The following is an 11,163-nucleotide window of genomic DNA, read 5'->3' as shown; positions in this document are numbered from 1 at the left end:
CGAAGACTCAGGAAGCAGCCTCAACAAAGGCAAATGCCATATTTACTGCTGGAATGCAACGATCAGATCGGTCCAAGCCATATCTAACTGTTTTGATTTTGCAGCTTCTTTTACTTGGTCATCCTTCAAGTATCTGGGCCTCCCGGTCTTCCAAAAAAGAGCCCTCAGCAGAGATTGGCTGCCTCTGATGGAAAAATTCAAATCTAAAATTCATTCATGGGGCTTCAACTGGCTCAATTTAGCAGGCAAGACAGTGCTTATAAAGGCTGTTCTGAATAGCCTTCCCATTTACCAGGCTGCAGTGATGATGGCTCCCATTGGCATCACGAGGAAAATGGAGGAATATATCAGAAACTTCTTTTGGAAAGGTGGCAAGGCTAATGAGAAGAGAATTTCGTTAATAAGCTGGGATAAAATATCCTTGCCCAGAATGGAAGGCGGGCTGCATTTTAAGAATACCAGCAATCAAAATATAGCATTGGACGCAAAGCTGCTATGGAGGATAATTGCCCCAAACCCAGGGTAGGCTCAGCTTGCGCTCTGGAAAAAATACTTCCGAGGGCAAAGAGTACGCTGCCTAGACAACCCTATTTCCTCCACTGGTACCATGATACATAAGCTGGTCGAGAAAGCCTTAGCCTTAATCAAACAGCACGTCCATTGGATACCTGGCAATGGAAAGCATATTAATATTTGGGAGGACCGTATTATGAGCAGTGATCCCATTGCTGATGATAGTTCCCTGTCTCAGTTAAAAGAATGGATGGATCGAGCAGGCGTTAAAACGTTGTGGGACCTCTCGCAGTGGGAGAACAGAAGCTGGCAGCGATGGAGAAATATGGAGGTGCCATCGCATTTATCCAACGATTACGCCTCCCTCCTCACTCACTTAAAAGGTAAAGCCCCTTTGAACACCAAGAAAGCAGACACGCGGGGATGGGGCTCAGTCCCGGGAACTTATACAGTTTCAAAAGGTCACAATCAACTCTCTCAGAAACTGTATGCGCCGCCAGATCCAAAGCCATGGCAAGGGGTCTGGTCTCAGCCAACGTTTCCCAAGATTGACATTTTTTGCTGGCTCCTGTGTCATCACAGGATTTTGACGGAGGACAGGCTCCGTAAAAGAGGCGTAATTGGTCCCTCGCACTGTTCGCTGTGTGAAGGACATGAAGAAACCACCACCCACATGATGCTTTCCTGTAGTTTCGTAGCCGATCTATGGAAAGAAGTGTTAAAGCCTTTAAATATTGACTTTGCCCCACCTGTTCACTGCTCAGAATTTTTTTCTATATGGAAGCGCATGTACCCAGGTGGAACACCTCAGAACCTGCACATCAAACAAGTGTGGCTCGCCATTCCTAAAATAATCTTCTGGCACATATGGCTAGAAAGAAACCATAGGATCTTCAAGGGCAAAAAGAGTGATTTCAGGATAATCTGGGCAAAAATCAAAAGTCATTTGAAAGAATGCTTGGGCGAACAGCTAGACAAAGCTGACCTTAGCGATTAGGACGTTGTCTGGGGCGATGCTTTGGGCCTCCAATTCATTGAAAAAGTCAGTCCCCCTCAGATCCTTAAGCATTGGCAAATCCGTCTCAATGCTGCAGAGCTCGTTGATCTTTGCAAAAAGAAGGCAAGAAAAACTCTATTCTTCGATGGTGCTGCTAAAGGTAACCCCGGCAGCTCCGGAGCAGGGGGTGTTATTAAAAACGCAGATGGCAGAATCGAATCCAGATATGCTTGGGGAGTGGGATTCAATTCCAGCATCCAAGCCGAAGCTCTAGCTCTTCTCCAGGGCCTCAAGCTGCTCCTTTTTCTAGGTATCAAAGAAGCAACTATTTTTGGAGACTCCCAATCCATTATTAAGGCCATGGTGGACAATTCTTCTCCCACAGATTTAAGATTATCAAGACTTCTGAGCAGAATCAGATTCCTGACAAATACCTTTCAGAATGTGGAATTTCTTCATATAAAGAGAGACAACAATAAAGATGCCGATGCTGAAGCCAACAAAGTTGTTCTCCTCCCTCCTGGAGTCCTTCTAAGAGACGGAGACGAAGGTTGGGACTCCATCCCTTAACCATCTGTTCAAAATGTTTTATTGCCTCTTATTACAGCAGTTTGTTTGCATTTGTAATTTAGGAAAAATAGACAAAGCTACAAGAATCACAGCTAGCAAAAGTCGTAGGCTCATTAGAAAGGAAGTCATGTGGTGCCCGGTAGCTGAGAATTCTGATCTCTGTTCACCTCATTGTAACCTGAATTAAGGCTTTCCAGCCAAGAATCAATATATCAACATAACCATTCCTGTTAAAAAAAAAAAAAAAAAAAAACATTTCAAAAATAAATAAATAGATACAAGAATAGTTCATGCATTATGGATGGTTCCATATTTAGATGATAATATTTTTTCCCTCTAACCTTAATTATGATGTAACCAAAATCATGGAAGGTGTGTGCACCAAAAAAATAAGATAATGAGGCCATTATCTATTCACCCTAATCTTCATGGTAATGTTGAGGCCATATAGAGTAGTTTGATAGGTTATTTATTTTAGAAAGGGCATGTCCAAAGTATGATTTGGAAGGAACAATGAGGCTTAGTAACTCCATATGCATGTATATAGCTTCCATTCTTAGTTATATATCTATTACCAATCAACTCCAAGGAAACCACAATTGTGGAGGAGAACCTGAGGCACTCCTTCTCAAAGATAATTATAGAGTGGGGCAATAAAGTCATTACAAATCCTGGGATAGTAGTGAATATGCTTCAAATTCTAAATATTTTGGCAAAAATACATTGATTGCAAGATACATTCTACATCCAACCCAAAGGACATGTTAGGGAATGGGTTGAAAGAACATACTTAACAATCCAATAGGTAGGAGAACATAAATAATTTGAAACATTAACCAAATAAATGATTCTTGAACTTACCTATTGCATGGACCAAGTTGTTGGAGATGATCTCCACCTCATTGAAGATGGTTTTGTCTTCATAGATCCCTAGAGCACAAGGATCCAATTCTTGTAGAAATGGGTTATGTATTCCTCTCCATATGATATGCTTATTAGGACCATGGAATCTTAAACTACCAACTTGAAACTCTAAGTGGAGTACCACCCCTAGCTAAATTGCTTGAATGATTTTGATGTTATCCCATCACTTCATTAGTGTTTTAGTGGTCATTGGTTTCTCTATAATCTTAGGCTTTCATTGGTAGCTCGTAGTGTCAATCCATTCGGATATCTCACATCTACTTACTAAGTGTGACCTATTTTTGTTATCAACAATAACATTCCTCCATGAATTTCAATAAAGAGGAATAATATTGGCATTGATTGTTTCAAGTATTTGTTTAGAATACTTTGAAAGGCCTTGTTCATGAGAAAGTTAGTGAAAGATAAACATCATAAACTTTTACAATATTGAAAAATTTCTCCAAAACCTTCAAGTATAGGTTGCTTATCACATGATCTAATTTGTTGGGATCAATAATATACATTATAAACAAGTGAGAAGAGAGAAATTTAGTTTCTTGCAACAATAACCAAAGTTTCATTTGTCATTTGACAAAAGAAGTTAGTACATAGGTGAGGCTAGGCCAACCCCTTAAAAATAACGATAAGGCCTTACTCTTTTGCAGTTCCTTGACCACAAGGGTCTAATTGAAAAACACATAGTTCCTTTAAATATTTGTAGGTTGAGGCAATCGCTTCAAGCACTCGAACTTCAAGATAATCCAATATTTGTAATTTTTTACAATAATAAATCCATTATGCACACTCCTCATCATAGAGTTGGGCAGAGAGGGAGAATTCTTGATTGATTCCAACCTTGTAAATGAACAACCTTGCCTACTCATTAGTTAGACTCTCCACCACTAGTTGAAGAGGTATATGTGCCCTGAATCAAGGATGATATCTTAACACGAGTTATCAACACTTGAACATAGTTGCCATGGATCTCATGGACAAAATATGGAGAGACTCTTTGAATCTTAGGAAACATTTTCTCATAATCTACTTAATCTATAGGTAGTAGGGCTTCAATTTTTTCCATTTACTGGGAAATCTCACCCAAAAAGTCAACCATTGAAGAATCAATCCTATGCTAAATTGCACCTACCTTCTCATTTTTAAGATCTTTGTGAGCTTTCACCTATGACCCTTAAAGTTAGTTCCCTTTAGCACCTTGAATGGTGGAATAGAAGGCATTGCAATAGGAGGAAAACTCCATTCCCCTTTACCTTTGTCAAGACCTTTAGAGACACCTGTAATCTATACCCCTCCTCTGACTCAACATGAAATTTTTTTTTTTCCACTTCTTTTACAAACCCTCCCTTCAAGGGCATCCTCGTAGGAAGAGCTTGTGGTTGAAATATTATGAAAAACAAATGGGGCACACTATCTCTTTACAAGGTTTCAAGGGATGGGTATTGGAAAATAACTGTCTTATCCTCTATAGCCCTTAAGACCTTCTCAACACATAAGTGAAACAACAAATTGATAACTAGACCAAAAGATAGATCTCAACGTTCAAGGCCAAACTCAAATAGAAAGAATCACACCATGGATTAAGCATTGGAATTAGGTTTTGGTAGAATCAAGGACTTCCTTTCAAGACAATGACCTTGTTTTTAGCATTCTCAAATGGAAGGTTTAAAACCCACATTAAAAAGGGGATATTTTAACCTTAGCCTTTGCAACCTTTTCCCAAGATGAATCTATTTAATGGACTATCTTGGATATGTTAGGTCTTGGATTTATAGAGTACCCAATCATTGCTTTTGAGGCCAACTCCCTAGATCCAACTAAAATTTAGTCCTATTGAATAGGCAACTTGAAAAATCCTGATAATAGGAGACATTTTTCCTTCCTTGTGATTTATTTACAACAAATTTTAGCGCCTCTCATTTCTTATCTTCCTCTTCCATTCCCCAACAAAAAATCATTAATATTATATCATAAACACTCTATATAGGTAAGAATTGGAATCATTTTCCTCAACTCATGGGGTACCTTTACACCTCAACCCATGCAAGTGGACCTAAGTCCATGGTACAACCCATCACACTCTAAGATGGTTCTAATTGTCTCTTCAAAACTGGGGCATAGCATACCTTACAATGTGAAATGGTTAATGCATCTTAAACTCGTGCACTTTTTGCCTTCATGGAACATATTCTAGCTAGTGTTAATCAAACACAATGCACTAACACCACTAACACACACCAAAAGTCCAAGATAACCGTAAGATGTGGCCCACACCCAAGCACTTAGACTACACCTCCATAAAATGCACCTTCAACTTTGGATGTCCAAAAAAAATACTATTCTAATCCAATATGGCCTATTTGTTAGATTTGTGTAATTCAATCTTTATCAAATCCTTGCACCTCCTTAACACCCCATGAGAAATATACTCCAATGGTCACCTTCCAAGTTCCAATACCTCCTTCTACAACATGAAAAAACCACCTATATATGTTGCAACAACCTTGCCAACCTCTTTAGTGGGTTGCACATATATTTCACATTTCTTCTTCATCTTGCAAAGTGGTAGCGCAAGGAGAGGCTATCAACTTCGATCAAAGAATGTTCACTTAGTATCATTGCCAAGTTGCCTTTCTGCAACTTGTCAAATGTATTAAGTTATCTTCACAACTTATCATGGTGCATAACTTGCTTTTCTACACCTCTAAGTGAGACCACAACCCCCCAACCCCTCTAACTATTCCATCTCTTCAACCCTTGTTAGAGTCTTCTTGGACATGCACCCATGCCTTGAGTAGAACATAACACTAGCATCCCAAATGTGCATGCTCATTCCATCTTTTAATGCCTCACGAAAACCACATCATCACATTATTTAAAATGAAATGTTTACATCTTAAGGCAAAGCACCTACTTTGCTTATGAAAACCTAAACTATGTGAGTGACTCGGAGAGGACTCCATTTTATCAAGATAAAAACATAGGGTCTTACAAACCCATTCACACAATAATTTGAATATATTTAACCTAGGGTACATACCCTACTCCTTCCAAATTTGTCATATGACTTTTAAGAAACTAACACTTGTTTTTAATTATTAAATCGGCTTACTATATACTCTCTTTTGTTTGCACCCACTTAATATGCAAGAACACTTAAATATTTTCAATACAAGCAAGTTAAGAGTACATGTTTCCTTCTAAGAGGTCTCACATTCAAATTCCAAAAATAGAGTATGTCCACCTCCATAAACTTGCATAAAAACAATAATCTTAAAATTAAATTATTATTATTATTATGATAAATACGCCAAATATGCAAAAAAAATGTTTTCAAACACAACAAAAAAAATTCCCAAGGGCGTTAGTTTCTGAAATACAACTAAAAACATACTATCCAAGAGAAAATAAAATAATGTATAATGTATTTAAGTGAAAATAATATAATGTATTTATAAAATAAAATAATGTAATTATTGTTTTTTCAGGAGGGAAAATTTTAGCATATTTGAAAATCCCTCCTAGCCCCAATCTTTGTTTAAGTTCTAGAACAGGTAGTATATGTTCACTTTTCACAAGGTCGGAGCGAAAACGAGATTTAAGAGAGTTGTGAATTAGGGTTATTGAACCCCACCAACTGATCTTCACTCCATTGACTGTGCCAAGGTATGTTTCATTTTCAATTTCATTGCATTTTCAGTGTTCCACACAGAGAGGAGATTCACTGCATTTTCAGTTTTCCACACAGAGAGGAGAGGAGTACACACACCTCAGGTCTCTGGTTCAAAATCCACTATTTTTTTGCTTCACACTTGTATGTTTAGGCTTTAATCCCTATGCTGCATTTTGTTACTATTTGCAGGGAGGGCGTTGGCATTTGATGAGTTTGAGAAACCATTTATCATAATAAAGGAGCAAGAGCAGAAAACCTGAATGATGTCAGTCCAGAGCCTCGACAGTGATGTCACCACTAGTATGTTCCTGTTCCATTTATTCATTCTCTATTTTTAGATCAGTGAAAAACCTTAAATTATGAAAATAAGTAGAAATTACTTTAAAATAATATGATTTATAAGTTGAAATTAGTTAAAAAGAAATATGTAGATATTCTGCAAGGAGTGAAATAACCAAATACTCTGTGATCTGCTCACTCTTTCGGTGAAAACCCTTAAATTATTTTCGTAACTCTACAGAAGTGCATCCCAGTCTGATCGCACTGTCGAGCATGATGGAATTGGATGTCTAACAAGTCAACAAACTCCACCTCCAACGTTTGGAGCATGTAAGCATATTCCGTCAAACAATTCTAATTAGGGTATTTTCTGTCATTGACACGATCCAGGCTCCACAGTCCCACATTGAAAATCAATGTTTGTCCATACATTGATGAATTTGTTGTCCCTCAGAGTTCAGAAGATCAATTAGATCATTCAGCTGGTGATCAACACCTTCTTTAAAGCCAAGCCAAATAAGGATATATCATAATGTGGTCTTCAGTCTCGAAGACGCAGCGAGGAGGGTAAAATAAGTAGAAATTACTTTAAAAATCATATGATAACTCTACAGAAGTGCATCCCAGTCTGATCACACTGTCGAACATGATGGAATTTGATGTCTAACAAGTCAACAAACTCCACCTCCAACATTTGGAGCACGTAAATGTATCCCGTCAAACAATTCTAATTAGGATATTTTATGTCATTGACGTGATCCAGGCTCCACGGTCCCACATTAAAAATCAATGTCTCTCCATACATTGATGAATTTGTTGTCCCTCGGAGTTCAGAAGATCAATTAGATCATTCAGCTAGTGATCAGCACCTTCTTTAAAGCCAATCCAAATAAGGATATATCATAATGTGGTCTTCAGTCTCGAAGATGTAGCGAGGAGGGTAAAATAAGTAGAAATTACTTTAAAACCACATGATTTATAAGTCGAAATTACTTTAAAAAGTCTGTAGCTGCTCGCAACATAAACTAGTTCTCTTCCTGTAGCAATACAAATTCAATCGTTCATCATCCTTCAAAATTTATTATTGTTCCTTCTTTAGCTCCAACCTATTTACTAATATGATCCCGTAAAGGTAAGAGTTGCTTTCATGCAGTTGAAGATCAAATTTATACTTTCATTATCGCTGGTCCAATGTCTCCCGTGTGACGGGACGATTGTGGCCATTGTGTGACTATGGGTAGTCAATAGAAGATTATGCGATGGCTCATAGCATCTATAATCATCAAAAGGGTTGCAACTATGGATATTAGAGGGCCTGGGTTATTAGGGTCAGATCGGGGCCCACAATAGTGACCAAACACCACCATTCGGAGTTGGAAACACACGCTGGTGCATTGTGAAGCGCGGGGGTTGGACCATTGTTTATATATATGCTGGAGAAGGTTGAAGGGCCTGCATGGGGGAATAAGAACTAGGCACCAGATATGAAATTTTGGGTCCTCATCGAAGGCCATCATTGAATTTATCACATCCACAAGGAGTAAACCAGATCTACGCTACATATAAGTTTGTTTATATATATATGCTCGAGAAGGTTGAAGGGTCGGCATGGGGGAATAAGAACTAGGCACCAGACATGAAATTTCGGGTCCTCATCGAAGGCCATCATTGAATTTATCACATCCACAAGGAGTAAACCAGATCTACGCTACATATTAGTTTGTTTATATATATATATATATATATATATATATATATATATATATATATATATATATAGATATAGATATATAGATATATATATATATGCTCGAGAAGGTTGAAGGGTCTGCATGGGGGAATAAGAACTAGGCACCAGACATGAAATTTCGGGTCCTCATCGAAGGCCATCATTGAATTTATCACATCCACAAGGAGTAAACCAGATCTACGCTACATATAAGTTAGTCATTCCAGGAGCTCTCGATACGAGATATCATACCAGATGTGCAATTGATTGGCTAGATCCATTAAGAGCGTGCAACACCTATGTAATCATAATCACACCAGACCATTATGGTAGCTTCAGATCAGCAATCTGTTATCTCAACAATTATTCAAGCATGTTTCTGATTATGTTAATGGCAATGATAATTTACAATTCTATTTGTTCTATTATTTGTAATTGTTACCTTGTGATGAATGGTATCCCATGCTTGCAAACAAATTTATAAAAGAAACCCCTAAAACAATCTATTCCTATAAAACAATCCATACACTTAGTAGTCAACCGGATAAAAACCACACAATCTCAGTCAACAAATCTTAAAAAGGAAAACGAAAAGAGAGAACTAGTGTTGTCATCTTGCACCTCATAGTGACCAAGTACTACAACTTGCATTTCATAGTGGCTAGTTACATTACAGTGGTATCAGAGCTAGTGATTATGTGAGCTTGTTGATTAAGAGGATTGAATTTTTCCAAAGTACACTGCATATATCACCTACAGGAGATAGAGAAGAAGGGGAGGTGATCATTTCCCTACCAAAACATATTCAGAAGAAGGGGACAACATGGGAGACATACATGAGCATCAAGGAACAACACTTTGCATATACTCAATGATCTCGATTTGGCGGAACAAAAATTGGATATAATTGAGGAAGGTTTCCTACATGTACACCATTTCCTCAGCAAAACTTTAGGTGTGGTGTGCATTCCCTCCAGTTTTAGATCGTCATTCAAGATTTTGATAATCAGTTGCATGAGGAGACAAAAGAGTCCACAACCTATTCGCAAGAAGTTGTTGTTCATATTTCCATCCATAACCCAGACAGTAATACAATACCCTAAATTAAAAGCTACAAACGCCATAGTCAATAGAGGTAGTAGAAATTGGTGCTCTTGTTCACCATCGACTTCATCATCTCCTACGCCACCTCTGCCATTGCCATCGCCATCACCATCACTAGCCTTACCACCTTTTGTTGGCCCGCTTGTGCTCTCTCTAATCCTTTCCGCAAGGCCATTCAATGTACTCTTGGCCCAGGGACTATACAGAGCTTGGTTTCAAACTTTAACTTCTTGCTTCTCTTTCTAAAGGACCACCTAGAAAGGGGCAATTGTCATCCCAAAAGAAAACAATACAAGATGAATGTGCTAATAATTTCCCAAGGCCTAACCCTAGCCTTGCAATATCGACATTAGGACTCAATCCGTGGTTAATCTCATCCCAAGTGGATTGGTATAGAAAAGGTTGTAGTGCCATACTAGAGAAACTAGGGTTTGCAAAATGGGTATGGACATTTCTGCGCCACCAGTAAATGCTTCCACTACTATACTGAGCCATTGTTGTCACTAGCTTATCCTCAAGTCGATTCAGACGTTCTATCTCATGGTGTGATATTTAGATTGTGGAGAATTTGACCACACTAGACATGTATGTATTCTATTTTGTTGCCATATATATGTACATCTTCCAATGCATGTCTGGAAATTATGTGACAACTCTTCAAATATAGAGTAATATTATTGCAATGCCCCCTTGCCTTTGCCTTCAGTTTTTGATATCTGTGGTGCTCAAAGCAAATCGGAGTAGAGGAGACTGCATAAAACCATGCCCTTGGGATTGCAAATTGTCATGAATTAATATTTACTGTTCCACACAGTTGATGCTACGACTCCCTTCAACTTGACTATGGAGAATGATCATTCTCACCTCCTTACACCTGTTCCAGAATAAGATAAAACAAAAATTCAAAAGCAGTTGTGTATAATAATGGTGCTAGAGCCAATGGATCTTTACGTAATGCACGCTTGAATTCTCAGATCTGCAGATAAACTAGTTCCAGGGAAAATACATAGATTTGTTTGATGCAAGATCATTCCACCAAGACACACTCCACTACTTGACCTCACATTTATGATACCATGTTGAAAAACCTTTCCTGATCTACAGATAATTACTTGTGATATTATTTACCATTCATTTAGCTTATTCAATTTTCATCAAGTAATTATACATCAGAAATTTGGTTACAAGTATATGGGAACAAAGGCAAATTTGGTTGTAGTTGCTGCAACTAGAGCTTGCACAGCTGTGACAACACAGGTGCAACTCCATTTCTTCCTAGTGATTTGGATTTTTCTAGCCAAATTTTGGTATTTTTACTTGTACATTTCTTGCTCAAATTTATACATAAACACTATGCTATGTGGTGGTTTATTTTGT

The 11,163-nt window shown here is 38.0% G+C and overlaps 1 protein-coding gene across 1 annotated transcript; it reads right to left on the bottom strand.

The window, feature by feature from the left end:
• Window positions 1–2,243: 2,243 nt before the first annotated feature.
• LOC149234185 (uncharacterized) lies at window positions 2,244–10,281 on the bottom strand. Its single transcript, XM_089368178.1, is given in 3 exon segments — window positions 2,244–2,307; window positions 9,616–9,990; window positions 9,992–10,281. Coding segments are annotated over 3 exon segments (729 nt in total).
• Between the last annotated feature and the right edge of the window lie 882 nt (window positions 10,282–11,163).

The sequence above is a fragment of the Pinus tabuliformis genome, chromosome 8, assembly GCF_031772625.1.
Source record: "Pinus tabuliformis cultivar Carrire ecotype Pingquan chromosome 8, CPIR1, whole genome shotgun sequence".
In the NCBI taxonomy this organism is placed as follows: Eukaryota; Viridiplantae; Streptophyta; class Pinopsida; order Pinales; family Pinaceae; genus Pinus; species Pinus tabuliformis.
This window is presented reverse-complemented; position numbering and strand designations above follow the sequence as displayed.